General features: G+C 36.9%; 4 protein-coding genes across 4 annotated transcripts; 3 read left to right on the top strand and 1 right to left on the bottom strand.

Annotated features, from left to right (window-relative positions):
• Window positions 1-720: 720 nt before the first annotated feature.
• Window positions 721-3610, top strand: LOC103929727 (MOB kinase activator-like 1A). Its single transcript, XM_018643118.2, has 7 exons — window positions 721-953; window positions 1303-1351; window positions 2253-2361; window positions 2499-2592; window positions 2733-2866; window positions 2953-3116; window positions 3210-3610. The coding sequence occupies exons 1-7, from the start codon at window positions 817-819 to the stop codon at window positions 3282-3284; spliced, it is 762 nt and encodes a 253-aa protein (XP_018498634.2). The 5' UTR covers window positions 721-816; the 3' UTR covers window positions 3285-3610.
• Window positions 3611-4081: 471 nt separating this feature from the next.
• Window positions 4082-7707, bottom strand: LOC103929726 (O-fucosyltransferase 35). Its single transcript, XM_009338953.3, has 9 exons — window positions 7030-7707; window positions 6568-6714; window positions 6396-6468; window positions 6202-6272; window positions 6024-6112; window positions 5761-5893; window positions 5283-5515; window positions 4563-5039; window positions 4082-4455 (listed from the first exon to the last, which is right to left on the bottom strand). Exons 1-9 carry the CDS (start codon window positions 7549-7551, stop codon window positions 4254-4256), a joined length of 1947 nt encoding a protein of 648 aa, XP_009337228.2. The 5' UTR covers window positions 7552-7707; the 3' UTR covers window positions 4082-4253.
• A 3190-nt stretch (window positions 7708-10897) lies between these two features.
• LOC103929725 lies at window positions 10898-15316 on the top strand. The gene is made up of 6 exons (XM_009338952.3): window positions 10898-12597; window positions 13318-13751; window positions 13862-14023; window positions 14376-14451; window positions 14775-14930; window positions 15022-15316. The coding sequence occupies exons 1-6, from the start codon at window positions 11044-11046 to the stop codon at window positions 15154-15156; spliced, it is 2517 nt and encodes an 838-aa protein (XP_009337227.2). The 5' UTR covers window positions 10898-11043; the 3' UTR covers window positions 15157-15316.
• Window positions 15317-16721: 1405 nt separating this feature from the next.
• Window positions 16722-17529, top strand: LOC103951939 (ankyrin repeat-containing protein NPR4-like). Its single transcript, XM_018648593.2, has 2 exons — window positions 16722-16850; window positions 16933-17529. The coding sequence occupies exons 1-2, from the start codon at window positions 16722-16724 to the stop codon at window positions 17527-17529; spliced, it is 726 nt and encodes a 241-aa protein (XP_018504109.1).
• The last annotated feature ends 4424 nt before the right edge of the window (window positions 17530-21953 follow it).

Below are 21953 nucleotides of genomic sequence, written 5' to 3'. Positions count from 1 at the left end.
GGAGGATCCAAAATTTCAAAATCAACATATATGCGTAAAAAAGAGCTTATTTTTCTCTATGAGATAGCTGGATTTCAACTAGAATAGAACATAGGAGAAAGATTGCGCGATGGAAAGGGTTTGATTATTGGGTATGAATTTATTAATAAATTTTAGTTTTATTGTTCACTTCATCTCATAATCATAATAATACAACAGAGTAAAAAGGTCAATTCACATTTTAAGTTTATGGTGTGTATAGAAAAAGATTATATGGGTTCGAAAAAAAATTCCCTCGAGTTTTGATGCATGTGAAGACTCTTCTACAATTATCTTGTATCAACGATTGACAAAATCGTGCATTAACATGCTTACACATAACTCTTCACACATCTTTCTTTAATTATCAAATTGCCACCTCAGCAGTCATTATCTTATTTGTCTTTCCTCTTTCGGGCAGTAGAAAGATTATTCTTTTTAGTTAGTGTTACATTAAACATGAAAATGATTTTCTGACCCTTCTTTTCTATTTCCGTATGCTCATGTTTATTATGTCTCTTTAATTTTTCTTTAACTATTTTATTTATTTATTTTTTAAAGACAAAAAAATAAGCATAATTTGCAGAAGAAGAAAAGAGAGATGTACGGAAATTATTTCCCGTGTTATATAACATAGAAAGAAATAAGGAGAATGAGCCAGGTTAGCAGGGTGATAACCAAATGGAAAAGAAAGGAAGACAAACCCTTTCTCTCTCTACGTACGAGATATAAATGACAGACTGGCATTAGCAAGGTCAAGCAGAGAGAGAATATATATATATATATAGACAGATAAATATGTCGTTCATATATAGTGTGTCTCTATGTGTATATTCCTTCTTTGTCCTAGAATTGTCCCTCAATTATCGCCTTGGGTTCTGCAGAGCTAGAGATCTAGAAAGGGACGAGATGAGTCTCTTTGGCCTAGGAAGCAGGTTTGTACCTAATGATCCCAAATTTTTAAATCCAAAACTATATTGGATTCAGGATCATGAACTCTAGAACCCTATTTTTTTTTTTTCTCAGGCTTTTTTCTTGGGTTTTTGTGACGATTTTGATATATCTGTCATGTTTGATGCATGCTTTTGCACCATAACTCTTGTCATATTTTGTTTTGCTAGAGGATTTTGCTAAATGGGGATCAATCAAAATTTAAAATTTTATCTGTTTACTCACTGAAATTTGGATCAGAAAAACAAAAAAACCAATAAAAATTTGTTTGTTAGAATTTGGTGTTTTCTGTTTTCGTCCCTCCCCTGAATCACATCTTTGATAATTCTGCAGAAACCAGAAAACATTCCGGCCGAAAAAGAGCGCTCCGTCCGGCAGTAAGGTTGGTTTATTACGTACATACATTCCTCAGCCAACCCTAATCATGTTTCCTTACTTCTAGATTAAAGTTCAATAAAAATCTGGTGTTATATTGGATATTGTTTTAGTCCTTTAATGTGTATTTAATTTAAATTCATTATATTATATTTTTGTTTTAATATTTAATAAAAATCTTATTTATTATCATTACATTAAAATTTTATAATTATTATATGCATTTAATTCATTAACTTTATTTTACTTCCTTTAATTAGTGTAGCTAAACTTTTGTATCATAATATATTTTACTAAATTAGTGTACCAAAATGTCTATACCTAAATATATTATAGTGAATTAGTGGCACATGAGAAAATATGCAAAAACATAAGTGTACCGAAAAATTTCGTACCTAAATATATGATACTAAACTAGTGTACCAAAATGTCGATACCTAAATATATTATACTAAATTAGTGTACCGAAATGTCTGTACCTAAACATATTATACTAACCTAGTGTGCCAAAATGTTCGTACATAAATATATTGTAATGAATTAGTGACACATAAGAAAATATGCAAAAACATAAGTGTAACGAAAAATCTCTACAAAAATATTTTCTTATATAATTTACTTACCATAATGAGAATTAAAATTTATAATTTGAACACCATAAAATTATAAATAAATAAAGAGACATTGAATACATATTCTGGCATAAATAAAGAGACATTGAACACATATGCTGGCATTAAATAAAGTGTAGGGACTAAAATCAATTTTTAATGTTGTATAAGACATTTTTCTAAACTTCATCTTAAATTAAAATCTAGTTTTCAATTTTTTATTTCTCAAAGGTTTTTCATGATTTTTTTTTTTTCCTGATGGAAGCAATATGTTTATATATACGTTGATAAATGCAGGGTGCCCAGCTTCAGAAACACATTGATGCTACTTTAGGCAGTGGCAACCTGAGGGAGGCGGTTCGTCTGCCTCCCGGCGAAGATATAAACGAATGGCTGGCAGTAAACAGTAAGAACTCTTCAATATGATCATCATAATTCTTATGTTGTTAATGTGTGCATGTTTATGTATCGATACAAAATTCACTGGGAAAATTGTTATTGCACTATATTTTAACTTCTTTCAATCTTGAACTTTTTCCGCAGCTGTCGATTTTTTCAACCAAGTGAACATTCTATATGGAACTCTCACGGAGTTCTGCACGCCGGTCAGTTGTCCGACTATGTCTGCAGGGCCAAAGTATAGTTCTTGATCGTCCAGTAAATTCTTTTTATAATTTTGTTAACTCAGATCAATCCTCCCCATTCGACATCAGTTCCTTCGATAAGCATTTTTTGGGAACATATTTCCTGATGCTAAGTTTGGTTAAACTCTCACAGGTATGAGTACAGATGGGCTGATGGAGTTAACATCAAGAAACCGATTGAGGTCTCTGCTCCAAAATATGTCGAGTATCTAATGGACTGGATCGAAGTTCAGCTCGATGAGGAATCCATCTTTCCTCAAAGATTGGGTAAGCGGAAAACTTTTCTGAAGTTAATTAGACCTGAATTTTGACGAAGCTCCCTTCATCAACTTATCTGCTGTAATGTGTTACAGGAGTACCGTTTCCGTCCAATTTCCAAGATGTCGTCAAGACCATTTTTAAGCGGCTGTTTCGCGTCTACGCTCATATCTACCATTCTCATTTCCAGAAAATTGTGAGCTTGAAGGAAGAAGCTCATCTCAACACTTGCTTCAAGCACTTCGTTCTCTTCACATGCGTAAGCTTTTGCCCCACCTCCTTTCTTTCGTAAGTTTAAGTTCTTCGCTTCGATTCTATTTGTTTGATGTTCATTCTTCATGTTGTGATGCAGGAATTCCGCTTGATAGACAAAGGGGAGCTTGCGCCTCTTCAGGACCTGGTTGAGTCCATTTTACAGCCTAAGTGATCACTGGAATTTTGGTCTGATGTTTTTGGACTTTGGTTCGGTTTTGGAGCACACATTTTTGACAGCTTCTGTTTCTATATCCCTCTCCTGTCCTTGTTATGGACCATTTTCTTAGATTTTGGGGATTTTAAGAAAGCTGTTTCTGCTTGTAATTTTATGTTCCAAGCAATTATCTCATGTCAAATTACAACTGGAAAACCTGTTTGATCAAAATTGCTAGTCGTGCATCAATTTGGATGATTGGATTGGTAATTTCATTCAGGTTACTTGTAAACGACTCAGATTCACCGTTTAATTTCTTGGAATTCTTCAACGCACATTCAATCGTTAAAGTTAGCAATGTATATCAAACATTGTTACACTCGGATTGACCAAAAAATGTGAACCACTTGACATAACCCGGCCCTGAGAGAAGCCCTACAAGCCGACCACCTTGGTGCCCGAAATCTCTGGACCAGCCCTGACAAAAAAAGATAATTCCACAAGTTGCAGCTGGAAAAACGATCCATGACGAGTGAATGAGTAATTTGATAGGGAAAAGCAGCTTGTTATAAATTGATATTCTTTGAATTACATTTTTGTAATCTTGAAGTAATACATTCAATTCAGTATCAACCCTTTGTATCCCAATCAATTTTTGAAACCCCCTATGTTATGGACGAAAAAGCACGAAAAATTAAGTGCAAAATAAAACAACAGTGTAAACTTAACTGCTGTGGTACACTGGCAAGGTCTTCTGTTCATCGTATCAATCTTTACTTTCCAGTGGTCGCTCGGGAGAACACACACATGACTTCTGTGTTGAACCCCAAATTAGGCTGCAAACCAACCTACTGATTCCTCTTTGCAATTGGAAATTTAAGGTTGCCACTCCCTTGCTGATTCGTGAAATAATGGCAGCACAGGCCTTGATGTCTTGCACGCTGCTGATCTCATACCGTGATTTAATGCAAAACCTGTTACCGCACTCTACTTTTTCCTTCTTGCTTCACATATACAGCCTGGATATGGATTTGCGTAAAAGCTTTCCTCCAGTTTTGGAAACTCGCCAGCCTCTCTCGGATATGGAGCTCCAACTCTGTCGATGTGAAGCTTTTTCACCTTGGAACTGAATTTGTTCCAAGAGATTTTTCCTTCGTCAAAGTCATCGACAAGTTTTACAAAATTCATCCTGCATCCCCAATGGAATGGAACTTAATGTACGCCGAAAATGTAATGAATGAAAAAGAAAAATAATCATGCTAAAAGGGGTTGTAAGAAAATAGGTTATGTAATTACCTGTCTGGATTAATGGTCTTCTTAAAGTTCTCAAAGCGCCTATGACCTTGCACTGCTTTTGCCATGTTTCCGTCATATGTATAAAGAAAAACATCACTCTGTAAGGCAACAACATAGTCTATACCAGCCAACATGTTCTGATGATTCCTGAATGGATTCAGCTCTTCCTCTTTAGCAAGATTGGAATGGGAAAATATGTTCGGGAATTCATCCTCAAGATGTTGCATACTTCCATTCCCATAAGCTTCACCAGCTACCAAGTAAATCCTGGTACTGGATGGAAATCCGAGCCCTCTGAGCAAAAGCGAAGTCTCCCTTGGGGTCAATGGGCAGCCCCCAAGCAACCTTCTCTCTGTCCCATTAATTTCTTTCTCCTTCCAGTGGTTGACTTCGTATCGCATTCTACGTAGTTCTTCATCCTCCTCTGCTGTCAAACTATGACTGCAGCCCGTAAATGCAAGCATATCCTTCTCATACCTGATGAAGAAATTACAATTTACATAAGCGGGAGATAAGTTTACAATAAGTTGCTGCAATCACCCTACATATCAAAGAAAGCAAACGAAAACCTACTTTTACTAATGCAAATTCATTATATATATCAATACAAATATTTAACGTGAATCACCATTTCATCTCTGAAAGATCACTAACTTTATGCACACCAAAAGAGTGAAATGGTCCATCGGATACTAAAGTTAAAACTTATACACCACTTGCCTCAAATGAAGAGCAAGATAAGGGCCTCCATTTTTCCGCATTCTAGAAATCAAGGTTCTTCCAAGTTCTTCTATTGGAGCTGAATACTTCAATGCCCTGTAATTCACACGGCACCTCAGCCTTTGAATGGAAATTGAGAGGTCATTGTTGGCAATTCGAGAATCCGTATGAGTGAAATAGATTACTTTGTGCTGCTTCAACAGTGGGAGAACCTCTGACTTATAATAACTAGCCTGGACAAATGAATGCAACACAAGCTAATCAGCTGGCAATAATTAATCTAAGAAATGGTAATAAATGATATGAGATACGTTGGGAATTACAGTGAAGTATAGCCATTCGTGTGCATTGAACAAAAATCAGGATCGGTTTTAGAACATAGCACAGCATCCCTAATGAATGCTCAACCTATGTTCCTCTGCCAATATTAAGGTAATAAACATTACTGTATGATAGATAAGTTTGCACGGACTCTGACCTTAGACCAAGATATCAGTGTTTTGTTGAAAGGCTCGATTCCAGCATAGGCAGGGGGTAATGTCTCTACTATGTGGATATCATCCTTTAGAGTCTCAATGAAGTGTTGCCAATTGAACAGATCTTTAAAACCACTGTGAGTAGACATGAAGTAATTGGTTCAGATTATATCACCAGGAAAACTTGAACGCAATCATATCATTTGGAGCATAAAGAAACTTGAACAACTATATGATATACTCAGAACTACGGAAATAAACAAACCTCTCATCAGCCCAGTAGTTAGTGTGATCAAGTGAAGGTAGGACAAGCGTTGCCTTCATAATCTTAGCAACAGCAACCATATCACAGATCTGCACTCTAAAATATAATGCATCAGACTATAGTTAACACCAATGAAATCTTAAAACGGTAGAATAATCAAAATGCACAATAGCCAGACCCCAAATCTCATCTGATTCAAGCCGCCATTAGCATTTATAAGAATGTAACCGTTGGTCTTTGCGTCCAGCTCTGCCAAAAGATGCAAGTAGGACATAAGATAATGAAAACCTAAAGCTCACAAATCTAAACACACAGAGGCACAAAGACAGAGGAAGAGAAGAGTAAAGTCATTTAGTTGCATGTGTTACATACGTTTATGAGTTTTTGGCAACTCAATGCACTGACTGAAATTCTCACTGTTTGGTCGGGACCAGATACCTGTGTACTGAACCAGAAATCAATTTCCATACCCTCAATTACTTTCAGGAAACAAGAGAGCAAAAAGCGAAAAGAATGTGATCAAGACTTAAGATTCAAGACTTACTTCAGCGCTTTTCTCTTCAACAACCACACGGTTCACACGAGACGCCATCATTATTGTTTGTTCAACATGACCTCCTCCATCCCTATATCCATATTCATGAGAGCTTTGATCCATCCGTTTTAAAAGATTCATGGAGTCGGAACCATCCTAGATTTAGAAGAAACCATCTTAGGAAAATTTGAACAAATACACGAAAAATCTAACATAGAACAAATGCAATCCATCCTAAAACAATCTCATCGCGCATAACACATACAATATCGAAAGCACTCACTCACTCAAGCACGCGCACACACATATGAAAACATACATATAAACAATACGACCATGTATATATATATATATTTTTTATTCGAACGATATTCTAACTAATCAGAGCTAAGGGAAGGGGATTCGAACTGCTATAGCTAACTTAGCTGCGACATACAAGCATATGTTACAGAAACATAATAATTTGCCAACCTGGTTGGACCTAGCAGTTTCAATAGCAGATCCAAACCAACCAGTAGCACAAATCTTCAGAATCCCGAGAAACAAACAAACCCCACAAAAGGCAAAGAACATCCAATGGCCAAGCTTCCTCTTCTCCCTCAACCCCAAGTCCACCACCACAGATCCAATTGGCCTCCTCAGGAACCCCCTCACCGTAACTCTCTGGCTCACATGGTTGTGGGTCTGCTTCCTTTCCAAAAACGAGTCAAACCCATCAGCCGGAACCGGGTTCCCACCGATTTCAGATCTGGGCGAGTTCAGCTGCAGATCAATCTCGTACTCGCCGACGAACCCGACATTGCCGCCGTTGGTGTTACTGCTGCTTCCGATGTTGCTGCTGTGAGAACTTCCATTGTTGGCGGCAGCAGCGCTGGCGTTGGGGTTGCGCTTGAACGAGTGAGCTCGGCGAGTCATTGCACCCGAGAATCTCGGGCTGTTGACTCGCTGCGAGACGCCATCGCTGGCGTTGTGAAGGTGGTGGTGGTGACCCATGTCCTGAAACTCTGTAGCACTGTAAAACGCAAGCGATCAGAGTGGTATTTACTGGTTATCGTTGGTGATTGGATTGCGTTGCGATCGCCATTAAAGCTGTCCACAAAGCAGCAGCAGCAGCAGCGGCCAGGCTTTCTCTTCTCTTCTCTTATCTTTCTCTCTCTAGAATTGTGATGCGTCAGAAAGTCCTGAAATCCGAAAATATGTTGGGGCGGAATTTGGATTTGTTTAAAGGCAGTGGCCAGCCAATGACGATGGTGATACTAATTCGGATTATACCATTTGGATCCAATATTCACCACGATTCCATTTTCTAGCGGATTTCGAATTGAGACTTTCAGTTTTTAGTTTAAAAGAAGTTTTACAACCTATCGTTTAACATTATAATCAACACATCGTTTAATTTGATAATTTTATTTACAAATTTATTTTTATTCGAAATAAATATATGTAATTTATTTGTATGTTGACTTTACTTGTAATGTAAGTTTGACTTGAGGTTGCAGAGTTGATAATCTTGCATGATTGCAACCTTTATTGGGAGATTACTTTTTTTATTCTTTATGAATAACTTTGACTAATACTAATCATCTTCAATACTTAATCACTATCTCGGCGATTAGATTTCTTCTAATTTATATATTCATGTAAATTATATTTGACAGTTAGATGATGATTTATGATTGTTTTGATGAGTTTTGAGGTCTTCGTTTTGAGAACTTACGAGGGACAAATGCACATTAACATTAAGATTATATTAATTTAGATTAAAAAGCTTTAAATATTCGTTTTTTAATGGTTTATTTTATTAAATTGTCAAATAATTTAAATTTTGGATCTATACTATAATATTGTGGTTAATATGTACTTTATAATTATTATTATTATTAAAGAGAGACAGATGATTTAAAACTATTACAATAATTTAAGCGAAGAAAGAGTTTCGAATCTGGAACACATGAGTGAAAACTCAATACCCTAAACTAGCATATTGGACCACACATGCTGGTTAATATGCACTTAGTTCTCATAGCTCCTCGAAATAAGAACCTTTGGAGAGCAAAACTGTTGTATTGAATAAGTATTGTAGTCAAATTTTGAATTGTGTAATATTATTGATAGGGTAATACTAGGTAAACTAAATAATCATTGATATGTATATATGTGCATAATTTAATAATTATTGATATGCATGTATATAAAATGCACTAGTGTGTGTACACACACACATGTAGATATATAATGTATGTATATATGCAAGTCAATAATCACAATGGGTCCAAATGGGATGACAGGAAGAGTCTATACCTTTTAATACGACGCGTCTTCTCTGATTTGTATTTTAGTGTTTTAATTTTGAACATACTTTGTTTGTTCACTTATGTTTGCTAGTGTGAATACGTGCCCAATTGTAAACTATATAGAGAATTGAAAGGGACATTACTCTTATGTTATACGTACGGAAAGATAATTCAATATCTTAACCAATGATCCTAAGAAAGTGTTGCCATTTTCCTAGGAAAGGCATTCTCACTGGATCGCTTCCACCAAGATTATCGAATCAAGTAGTTTGGCCTTTTAAAATTTCATCAAACATCCCACATGTTTTGATCCTTTAAAAACTATAATAATTTTTTGTTGTTCGATGAAATTTTAAAGGCCCGAATCACTTGATCTGGTGCTCTTAGTGGAAGAGATCTGGAGAGGATCTTACACTTTACCATTGTTTTATAATCACACAAACTCTAGTATCCGCTTCTTTGAGCGTTTTTATTGGAAGTGTTTCTGGTGAAATGGTTTTGAAACCAATTCTTAATAAAAATGCGAGTAAATCCTTAAAAAAACACTTGAAATAGTTATTGCATGAAACACTTCAAGTGCTTTTAGAACCCATAATATTCTCACTAAAAACTCTTTCAATTATTTTGAAAGAGCTTCCAAACGAGCCCTAAGAATTTTAATCTAAGTGCTTTTATAATTGCGAAACACTTTAACCTATTGTGTTAAACGTGTTATCGTTGACTCAAAATTCTTAAGTTCAAATTTCTCGGCCTCCATCTATTGAAAATATTTTTTATGGGTGGTGCTATACATTCACTATTTTCTACTTTCCATACACCCTCTGTTAATTTCTGTCTTTTAATCATTTTAAATTCATTTGATCCGACAGTTAAAAAAAATATGTGTGTGTATGAATAAATTAATGTTTTTCATAACTCACGATCGGGATGAATTCAAGCTGCCAGGTTGGAATGTAATGGAATTGGAGCTGTGTGGGCCTCCGGGCATCCCACAAACTCTTGAAGCCTTCCAATACTGACTTTTACATGGCAACAATGTTTCTTCCTAAACGATTAAACGAGGAGTTTCTGAGTCATTTCCCTTTGGGCCATTTCTCATTGGTCTATAGAACGAAATCCCACACATTGATAAAAAGAAAGCGTACAAGGGAAATTTCCATTTAACAAGTTTCTACGCGTCGAAGAAACAGCGGTTTGTTGTTTGCGAAACCCTAGAGATGGTTTCGGGCTAAAAATAGCATATTAGTCATTGGCTGAAAATGACCTTATATTGTTGTTATGTAACTATGTTTGTGTTAAATTACAAAGTGATCACCATGCAAAAGGATATAACATGACTTGGGAGAAAGTTTATCATTTTATTATAATATTAGTTGAATGGTGTTAAGTGTACACATTATATTTCCTTCGAAAAGTGTGAGGTGTCGTGTTGAAAATTTGAAGTGGTCAGGTGAGGGTCGGTGTGCGTTCAAAATTATTAACGAAATATTGCTGATATTTTTATTTTTATAGTGATTTGATATTGTGGCATTCAACTTTTTGATAATTTAGCAATATATTGTTTTCTTACCAAAACTCTTTAATATATTTTTCACGGAAGAATGGTACATTTCGCCATTCAATAAATGTAAAACAATAATTATGGAAATCTACTAAATTTTCTTTTGTTTGATAAAAAAAATAGAATACTTATAACAAGATAACTCGTTGTAACAATAAAGCCTAGTCAAAATATACGAGTTAATTACAATAAGGTTCTAAGCTCATGTCCAAGCAAGTCGAATGAATATATGCATCAAGCAAAGACAAGTTAATGAAATTAAAATTTTGGTTAGACCGAATTTGATCTATGAGATAGTTGTGGTATTAAATACATGTAAATATTATAATCAAGTCCGTAAAATCGAGGGATTTGTTTGTGAGATTTTGGTTGATTTGTAGGGGGCAAATAGATTTCAAATAGTAGTAGTAATGAAAAGGTGCGAAAAGACTTGCACGCTTGCGCTTCCACACGCTAAATATAATTTGGCGGGAAAATCGAACCGGCCCCAAATTAAGCGTACGGTGAAAGCTTCTCTCTTACAAAAACCCTAATTAAGTAGACCCGTCATTTCCAGTTCTCCGATTGCCTCCCCCTGCTTTCCACTTCCGTCATTTCGCGCCATTTATCGTCATCAATCAATCCGGTCAAATGACGGTTCTTAGGTCTGGCGAAATTGCTCCCCCCAAAACGACGCCTCGGAAGCCCAAGACGCAGCTCAAATTAGAGCCCCCCACGCCAGCCCAGACCCATGAGTCCCCCACTCCTCCACCCACCGCTCCGACTTCCTCCTCCTCCCAACCCCAAAACACTAGCCCTAATTTTGCCCCGAATCCCCTAAAGGGCTCTGTCGGGTCGGCCCCTGTCTCGGGAGTGATGCGGCGACGGAGTCTGCGTCTCGCTTCCAAGTCTCCGGGTTCTGCCGAAGCGGTGGGGAGAGCGGGTGGTGGGGGAGAAGGTGATGATCGTGATTCGAGTGGAGAGGTGGGTTTTGCTCTGTTTGGGAAGAGGGTTATGGTTGCGGGTGCAGGAGTTGAGGAAGGGACTGAGGAGAAGAAAAGGAAGTTGGAGATCGATATTAATGTGCCGGCTTCCGAATGTGAAGGGGAAGATGGAGAGAGTAAGCAGTTTTTGAGTTTGCGGTCGGGGAAGAAAGTGGTGAAACGAGGAGTGGATGGTAGTAGTAATGGAGCTTTGGTGATTGATTTAGTTGCTGATGAGAATGGTAGCGTGACGAGGGAAGGTGGAGTTGGAAGAGGAGAGAGAAGGAAGAGAAAGTTGGGGGAGAGTGGTTCTGCAGTCAATGGTTTCGATGTGGTAGAGATGGCTTCAGATTCGGATTCGGACACAGAGAGGGCAAGTGAAAATGTCTTGAAGAGTAGTAGTCCTAAAGGGAAGAGGAAGTTGAGTGAAGCCATTGAAGATCTTGAAGATGACGTGACTCCCAGCAAGAATGATATAGAAAAGGGCCGAAGGAGATACAGCAGCAAAGAAAAAGGGAAGGGGAAATTGGTTGGCGAAGCGGATTTATCGAATGCTAACGATGGAGGAGAGAATGTAGCCGTGGACAATGTGTTTTCTGCTCCTATTCACATTGGAGAGAATGTAGCATTGCACGATCAGAGGCAGGTAAATAACGGTAACTGTAATACAAAAGAGAATGTATCAGATGGAAACGTATACATGGAGCGGTTTCGAGAAATAGCTAGGCGAAATGCGTCTCGATTTGCATATTTTTCTGCTGAAGAGGAACAGGTGAATCATTTGCCTCCTGATGCTGAAGTGCCACAGGACATCGAAGATTGGCCTGGTCCCTTCTCTACGGCCATCAAAATTATTAAGGATCGAGCAGAAAAAGATGTGCAAGTGCCCTATAAAGACAAGACCAAGCCACCATCAGTGAATTGGGTTCCTAAGAAGTTTCCAGACCGTCCCCTCCCAAAAATTTCGGTTCCCTCACTGCAAGATCTATGTTTGTTGGTTCTTGCTAAGAATGCTGATGCAATTGTTTCACTTGACCATGTGGCAGATGCTTTGAGGCACCGGCTAAGTCAGATACTTTGTGATTCTCGAAAAATGAACAGTCATCTATTCGAACTTCTTGTTCAGGGATCTCCAACAGAGGTTCGGTTACGGGATTGCTCATGGATGACTGAGGAGCAGTTTACAAAATCTTTTCAGCAGTGCGACACCGTCAATTTAACAGTACGTTCTCTTATTTTTGGTTGAGCTTCAGTTTTGCATATATAACATTCATTTATATCTGGTGCGTGTGTGATATATCAGGCGAATTTGAAATACTTAGCCTGAGTCAATAGATAAGCTTGCTATGTATGAATGCAATTATGGTTCATAGGTAGAAGATGAGAATACTCCGCTCTTATTGTATTGTGATGCTCATTTAACTGAACCGAGCTTTTATCCTGAATAATTAGAGTCTTGCTTCTTATAGTATCGACGGTGACACTCCTATTAACTGGGAGTGGTGAGAGAGAGAGAGAGAGAGAGAGAGAGAGAGAGAGAGAGAGAGAGCAATTGATTTGTTATGATCACATTCAGATGTATTCACATCTGAATGTAGAGAATGCTGAACTGACCATAGTTCCTACATTAGAGTTTTCAGTGCCAATTCTGTTGCCACAAGGATGCGGGAAATTATTGGTGCTGAAAGTCTACTTCATATGGTATTCGTGCTTCTGTTAAATGGGAGCAGAGGGACAGCAAACATATTTTCTCATGTTTCCAGTGACATCCTGATAAACGTAGCTTAGCAACCGGCATTAATGTTTTATTAGAGGATTAATTACTCACTGAAAGCTATTTCTGTTGTTTATCAGTAATATGGAAGTTCGTTGTTTATTGAGTGTAGACTTCCAGCTTCTTGTCTTGTGATCTGAAACTTTTTTACTCTCTGGTGAAAATCAGGTGCTACAACTTGATCAGTGTGGGCGCTGTATGCCAGATTATATATTGCATTCTACTTTAGCTCGGTCATCAAATTGCTTGCCTAACCTAGTCACTTTATCCCTAAGCGGTGCATGCCGTCTCTCAGATGTTGGGCTTGGTCAACTTATTTCTTCTGCCCCTGCACTAAGATCTCTAAACCTCAGCCAGTGCTCTCTTCTCACTTACTCGAGTATTGGCACTTTAGCTGACTCATTGGGATCAGTTCTGAAGGAACTATATCTAAATGATTGCCAAGGCATTGATGCTATGCTTATGCTACCAGAACTGAAGAAGCTTGAGCGTTTGGAGGTTTTCTCGCTAGCAGGCTTCGAAAATGTTTGCGACAATTTTATTAGGGAATTTATCACTGCTTGTGGTCACAGTTTGAAGGAGCTTGTTCTGACTGATTGTGTGTAAGTCTTTCTAACACCTCAGTGCACAACTTTTGCAATAAATTCTCTCATTTGTTCCCCAATTATGTGTTGGTTTTCTACTTATGAGGGTTGCTTTTAATTTCATGCAGGAAATTAACAGATTCTTCTGTGAAAGTGATAGCTGAAAGCTGTTCGGGATTATGTGCACTTGACCTTGCTAACTTGAACAAATTGACTGATTCTACTTTAGGATATCTTGCAAATGGTTGCCGAGCAATTCAAACGTTAAATTTTCGACGGAATCCATTCAGGTGCTTTCCTTAATGAATAGGTTTAGTTTATTCTTTTTCCATCAAAGTAGATATGATTTTAGTTTGTTTTTTCTAGAGATTATTGCAATGCTAGTACTCAGTCCTGTTTAGACAGAGTGCACATGACTATTTAATTTGGTATGATACTTAATGGAGTAGTTCTTAATTGCGCTGATCTTTGATAAATTTTCTGGGTTGGATTGTCGACCCCCATTGAGTCGTTAATAGAACCTGATATTATTTATACTGTTATATGCTGATGTGATTTTAGTTTCATTTTGGTGCTCAATGCACACAATAGGCATTCCTCTGAGTGATAAACTTACAGAACAATCTATTCCCTGTGTGACAGTGATGAAGCCATTGCTGCATTTTTGGAAACTTCTGGAGAAAGCTTACAGGAACTTTCACTAAATCATATCGAGATGGTAAAACTTTGCTCTCTCTCTCTCTCTCTCTCTCTCCCTCTCTCTCTCTCACACACACACACACACACAGAATCACATCTTGTATGAGAACCAGAATACACACATTCGCAGTGAGTTTGTGTGTGGACACGCACCCAAACTCACGCGCACTCACACTGTCGATAATTTATGTCTGCTAAATTGCACGAGCCAAAGTTGGGGTTTGGCTGTGATAATCTGCTCGCCACTTGCTTGAGCAGTAGGCCTGAGGTTGATTGAGACCCTGGTCCACATAGCCATAACTAGTTGTTCTTACATTATGGATACGGTTGGGTTCTTTTCAGGTCGGCCACAACACAGCCATATCACTTGCCAAACGTTCAAGGATGTTGCATACTCTAGATCTATCATGGTGCCGGAATTTGACAGATGAGGCCCTCGGTTTAATTGTGGACAGCTGCCTATCACTGAGGATACTAAAACTTCTTGGATGCACTCAGGTACGTAGAAACTGTGATCAGTGTGCTAATTTTGTATCGTGTCTTGACAATCTGTAGCATGATAAATCATGTCGAATGGTGCTTGTTGCAGATCACAGATACTTTTCTGGATGGACACTCAAATCCAGAGGTGAGAATTATTGGCTTGAAATTTTCTCCGATACTAGAACATCTCAAGGCGCCCAATCCTCACGAAGGCGCATTGCGTTATTCCTCAGTCTGTTGAATTAATCCCCTGTTAAGGTCATTGTTGCAACATTCTGTAGCCAATCCATCAAACTTTTGTAAAGGAAATGCAGCGTTTTCCTGTATCTGTAATCAAACAGTGGAAAGATGGGTATTTTGGTAGTCGTTTCATAGTAATCAAGTCGTTTCATGTTTTGGTATTTTCATTTTTCGACAACCCGAGTATCAGCTAGACAAGTAAAGGAAATTGGAAATCAAGGAACTAGTTCTATGGGATTCAACCCGAAAAAAAGATGTTATGGGAATGACGTGTTAAGGGCTCATTTGAAAATGATTCTCGGAGGGTTGTAATTATTTTTGGAAAGAACATGGGAACTGCTTTTCTATAAGATTGCTTTAAACAAATAATAAATATTGTAAGAGCATCTTCAAGTGAATTTAACTTATGTAACGGTTATAAGTATTAGATTTTTCATATTTTGATTCTCATGCTTTTCTCATTCAAATATGAGAGTTGTTTTAGTTAGATTGTCATTAGTTTTTCCACTTCAAGAGACGAGGTAGAGGTAAATTATCACCTTTTACCCTCTTCATCAACGAAAAGGTAAAGAGATGGAATGTTGAAATGAACGTAGAAAAAGAGAAAGAAAAAGCAGAAAAAACAATAGTTGTCTAGAAAAAAAAAGAAGCAATAAGAAAAAGAGAAAAAAAGAAAAAAGTGAAAGGACTAACAATATATACGAACTTCCGTGTCTCCAATTTTTTTTTATTTTTTTGAGAAAATTGTAATAACAGTTTTAATCCAATTGAAATAATAGTCCTTCAACTTTAGTCTAATTGTAGTTGTAATCCTTCCAAAATGATTTATTTTAACAAAATTCTGACGAAAATGATTATAACTGCAGATTTTGAAAAATTAAGAAATCAATAATAAAAAAAAATTAATTAAAAAAAAATGTAAATTAGTTCAAAAAAAACTTTACAAATATAAAGCAGCTGATTCCGTAGCACGGACCAGAAGAAATGCTCGGTGTCATTGTGTTAACTTAGCTTTAAGTTAAGGTACTTCCAACCGTCTGAAGGTGATTGGATGTGTGATTGACATGCTTGCTTTTCGCTCACTCTCCTCAAAGAATTGGATTTCATTGCATTTCTTCACGGGTTAAGAAGAATACTTTTTTGGAGCTATTAAACGAATAGGTGCGATTTGAAACCTTACCCTACCTACCATATTTACCACTGCTGGATGCCTTTCACCCACATCTTTCACATTTTTAATTTGCAGCACCACATCATTTCACGCGACTCCACGATGCAAAACTTAGTCATCACTGTGCATTTGAACTAGTAGAACGTATTTGCTTTCAACTTTCACAAAGGCATACTTCTTGGTGTTTCAAATATCTTTTGAATTCAGAAATACTGTGTGTAGCCACCGTTAATGGAATAGTTGAAATTATAAGAACGCTCCTAGAATTTTTTCCTGATCTAATATGGGTTTGCAAGCGCAGCAACAACCAATATTTGTTACTCCCTTCTGCTATTGAACTTCGGCATGAACATCTTTTTCGTACTGTGTATGATAAGATTGCACGGAGTAAATTAATGGCTACTACACTAATTGAATCGGGGGGTACCATCTTGCATCTGGCAGCAAAGTTGGCTCCTCTTCCCCAACTCTCATCAATTTCCAGTGCAGCTCTACAAATGCAGATAGAGTTGCAGTGGTTTAAGGTGTTTACTCGGAAAATTTATCAATTGTTAATATTTATACATATTTGACATTCTTAACAATTCTTTTATTTTGTATGTTTAGATGGTGGAGAAGCTAGTTCACCCTTATTATAAGGAGAGCCGGAACAAAAACGAAGAAACTGCTAGGGAATTATTCACCAACGAGCACAAAGCATTGGCTGAGAGTGGAGAGAAATGGCTAAAGGATACATCAAATTCTTGCATGCTCGTAGCAACTCTCATTGCCACAGTTGTGTTTGCTGCTGCTTTTACAGTACCTGGAGGTAACGACAACGAAGGAGCTCCAAATTTCTTAGAGAAGAAGTCAGTCATATTCTTGGTGTTTGTTGTTTCGGATTCAATAGCTCTATTTTCTTCTTTAACTTCCCTTTTGATGTTTCTATCAATCCTAACCGCACGTTATGCTGAAGAAGATTTCCTCGAGTCACTACCAAAGCGGTTGATAATCGGTTTGGCCACCCTCTTCTTTGCCATAGCCGCCACTATGGTAGCCTTCGGTGCAACCCTTTTGATTGTGCTCGGCAAGAAATTCAATTGGGTTTCCATCCCAATCACTTTTCTGGCAAGTTTTCCGGTGACTCTTTTTGCCTTGCAGCAGCTTCCCTTGTTTATCCAAATGGTCCGATCGACATTTGGACGGAGCATGTTTCGCCCATAAAAACTTCGGTAACTCGAAGGACGGATGGAAGAAAAGATGTTAGAACTTGTGTTTTGGCTGTGTTTTTATATACTGAATTACTGATCAATGATGAAAGGCAAATTACGCAAAAATCTAGAGAACTTATGTATGTGTGGCTCATATTTTTGGTGATTTAATTGTCATTGTTTGGCTAGACAAGAAATTAGTTACAATTATTTATGAATTCTCTGTAGTTCTAAGAAAACCTTCGTTTTTTCTCGAAAACGCTTTTAAATGGGCTTAAAGTATTTTTAGTGAAAAATGTATTTGTAATCAATTTTTAGTAAAAATAAAAATGAAACTTGGAAAAGCAGGTGCTTCTTGCAAGAAGCATTTCAGTGTTCTTGAAATTCAAAATTACTTTATCTAAAAACGCTTTCAGTATTTGAAAGCACTTTCCAAACAATTTCCTTATCTTACCGAGTCCATTTGTTTACACCTTGACTGGATAGGCAAGTAATCGTTGTAGGCTAATTTTAATTGTGGTCCATGCAGAGGCAATGATTTTAATGTGACATTTTTGGTGAAAAAGTTGCAAATTAAATATCTGAGGTAAGACCAGTTAACAATTTTAGTCCAAACCAAAATTTTCATTAGTCCTCTGTTAAAAATGCAAATGTGCATCTCACAAGTGAGATTCAAATTGTTTCAAACGATTGACTTAGCTTAGAGCATCTCCGAGTCTCTATTTAGGAATTTCCATCACCGCCATTTAGGGACTCAAAACAAATATACTTGTTCTAAAAAAATATTAGTTTTAATGGGAGTGTCCTTATAGTATAGTCCTTCAATTTAGAGACTAAAAAGTTAAAAAAAAAACATTGTTATTTTTGCAGCCATTGATTTTCCTTCAACAAAAAAAAAAAATAATAATAATAATAATCAGCGGGACTCATGCATGCAATGCAGCTGGATAGCAGCAAGGAATCTGCATGTGGATGGGCCAAGTTTTCCACTCAAAATGCTCACCGTGCTCCGCAACTTATATGTAGGGACTTATCTCATGTATCCAATGAGTCATTATATTTTTAAAGGAAAACTAATGAAAAATGTTTGAAAACTTTGAATTTTAATGATAATAACAAAATAAAAGGGTAAAGTGAATAGTACTAGGATTGACTTTTTAGTGTAAAAATGTGGTTTTTCGTTAAAGTAAACAGTACATGAGCTTTTCGTTAAAACTTCATATTTTTAAAAACTCAAATTTTCGGTGTATTAAAGAGCTTTATTCTCCCTTTATAAGGTCTATATAATGGTGAAAACGGTTTTGAAGACTAGCATTGGAGATGCTCTTGGAAGCTCATAACATGTATCCCCTGTATCATGTATGACCGGTTCCATTTACGTTTTGAAATTCTGACTGGTTCCATTTGACTCTGGATTCTTCCAAGTGTTTAACAAACGGGTTGCAGTTTACCCAGTTGACTCTCATGGATGACAGTTTAGGTTCAGAAAAAGTTGTATTGTTAAAGGCAAAGACAACCTGGTTTCTTTTCCATGGGAGTACGATTCTTTTTTTTCTTTTTTTTCTTTTCTTTTTCATTCCCTCCTATTTAAACGATCACAGTTAAATCACATTAATATCTTATATTAATTTTTTTTATAAAAAGAAAAAAGTAAAATAAAAAATGTGAGAGAAAATGTAAATAAATAGAAAGAAGAGAGGATAAAATCCTAATCATTTTCCATGATCATTGTACTTGTGTTGCGGGCCATTACCTGCAATTTTTCTTCGGTGCAACTGGGGCATTCGTACAAATTTAAAAAAAAAAAAAAATATATATATATATATATATATATGGTAAATTATTGGCAACTTCCAGTTACAACTTACAAGTCGGTAAGTTAAAGTCACGTGCAACATACGTGAGTACTTTAGCTCCCTCTATTCTTTAACCTTACCTTATTCCGTAATATTTTTGCTCATCATTCTAAACTTTAGTGTATATTTATCATATACTTAATTATCTGTCACGTGTCATTTTACTTAATCTTGATTATTTTTTTTAATTGAAAAAGTGACATTTAATGTGAAAGTTAACTAGAGTTAGATGAAATGACAAATGTCACCCCCCCCAAAAAAAAATAATAATAACACGCAGACCTTATTTTAGGTCTTCACCAATATTTTTAGAACTCTTTTAGGGGATTCAAGGGAATATTTGGTTTCATAAAAGAATATTGTCTTCAACGAAGATCCTTACAGTAAAATCCTTAAATATAGAGGCTATAATATTAAAAGATCCTTATGGTGCATTCACGTGTGTGAGGATTTTTATATAACTTCCGGCAGTCCCTTTACCATAGGAGCTGGAGTTCCTTCCCATTAGAAACCACCAAGTCCTTAAGTTTAAGAAACACACAGTGGCAGAGACAATTTTTAAAGAACCATTAGAAATGTTCTAATATCTCCCCGCTCTCTTTCCTTCCTTGGTAGTCCCAACCAGGTCTTCCTTTCGATTTTAGTGAAGCCGCTGATATTTTGGGGAGCGATCATCATATGTGTTAGAATGAAGGCACCTATAATCTACTTCTGTCAAAGACTTCCTTGTGTAACTAATCAAGTTCTGCAATATTTTAGTTGTCGGATTAATGTAATTGTTGATAATTGAATTATTACTGAAATATTGATTATCATGATTATTTACCATTGGTAATACATTATATTGTTTCAAAATTTGATCTAGAGTTTTTTTATTAACATCCTACAATCTTACGAATACACCCCATTTTTTTGAATTCTTGTTGAACTACCTCATTTACCCTTATTTAAATCTGAAAAAGAAAAAAAAAATAAACAAACCTAGCACCCACAAATGCATCACATATTCCCTCCGCAACAGCCAAACAACATGCACCACCATTAATGCAATTTCATTGATCTCACTAATTCAAATATTCAATTGTTACAAGAAGATGGTCTTGATAACTTTATTTACCCAGACATATGCCGACTTTATATTACAAAAGCACTTTCCATATGTTTTCCTGCCCATAGCCATCAAGTAGACATCCTTGAGTATGGCATCTGAAATTTCAATTTCTACGAACTGCTAAAGGCCTCACGGAGCAACAAGGAGGGAAGGGGGAGGAGAAGGTGAGGGAATGGAGTGCTTAGCATGGATCGATGAAGTGGCAGAGGGTGAGCGAGATGTCAATTAGGTGAAATGTTATTGTTGTTTTGAACAGGTGGGGTGGTTTCAGTAGAAGTAGGGTTAAAATTGAAATTTAAAAGAATAATTTTAAGTGTGTGGTGTATTTATAAGATTGTGGGGTGTCAATAAAATAATCGTTGATCAACTTAGCATTCCTCGTTTGGAATATAAACTCCCTAGCAGGTCATCTGGTCATTCTTTCCCAACCACACGATTGAATCCTGCGGTCACAAAAAATTCTATGTGAAGGCCCAGCTGCACCGAAGAAAAATTGCATTACCTGTTGATTCAATTCCTTCACCAATCCAACACAAACTAACGAAGAATATGGCAAAAGATAAAGAAAGAAAATAAAGAATTTTACTCTACTTTGTAAGAGACTGAATCTAAACTAGGCATACAAGAAAAATAAAAAGGTCAAATGAATATATGGTGCGGATTCATAATTTTGCAACATATAGTCAGACAGTCTGACACGAGAACATTTTTTTGTATAACTGAAACTCACGCATACCATATACATACGCTGTTGGCAGTCGAGAAGTTCATGTGCCCGGTCTTTAGGGAATGGAAAGCAGCCGTTGAAGTGTTTGTAGAGGAGCACAAAGGGCTGTGCGAAGAGGGAGGAGAGTTTTAACGAAAAGCCCACAGTACTGTTCACTTTAACGAAAAACCACATTTGTATACTAAAAAGTCAATCCTGGTACTATTCACTTTACCTTTTATTTTGTCCTTATCATTAAAACTTAAAGTTTTCAAGTCATTTTCATTAGTTTTCCTAAGAGGGAGAGAAATGGATGAATGATACATCAACCTCTTGCATGGTGGTGGCCATTCTAGTTGCCTCAGTGATATTTTCTGCCGCCTTTACTGCGCCCGGAGGCAACCATACCGACAAAGGAACTCCAATATTTTTGTCCAAAACTACGTTCAAGGTGTTTGCTATTTCGGACGCACTGTCTCTATTTTCGTCTTTGACTTCAGTCCTGATATTCTTGTCACTGCTAACAACACGCTACGCTGAGAAAGACTTCTTGGAGGCCTTGCCGAAGAGGTTGATTTTGGGACTCGGATCTCTCTTCTTTTCGTTAGCCACCATGATGGTAGCGTTCGGAACAGCTCTTTCGATTGTGCTCACTCAGAGATTGGATTGGATTTATGTTCCAATTACTTTACTGGCTTGTTTTCCGGTGGCTATGTTCGTGATCTTACAGCTTCCATTGTTTATCCAGATGATCCGATCAACTT

This window comes from the organism of the source record quoted next, unplaced genomic scaffold (genome assembly GCF_019419815.1).
Source record: "Pyrus x bretschneideri cultivar Hongxiangsu unplaced genomic scaffold, Pyrus_bretschneideri_v1 Contig8, whole genome shotgun sequence".
NCBI lineage: Eukaryota > Viridiplantae > Streptophyta > Magnoliopsida > Rosales > Rosaceae > Pyrus > Pyrus x bretschneideri.
This window is presented reverse-complemented; position numbering and strand designations above follow the sequence as displayed.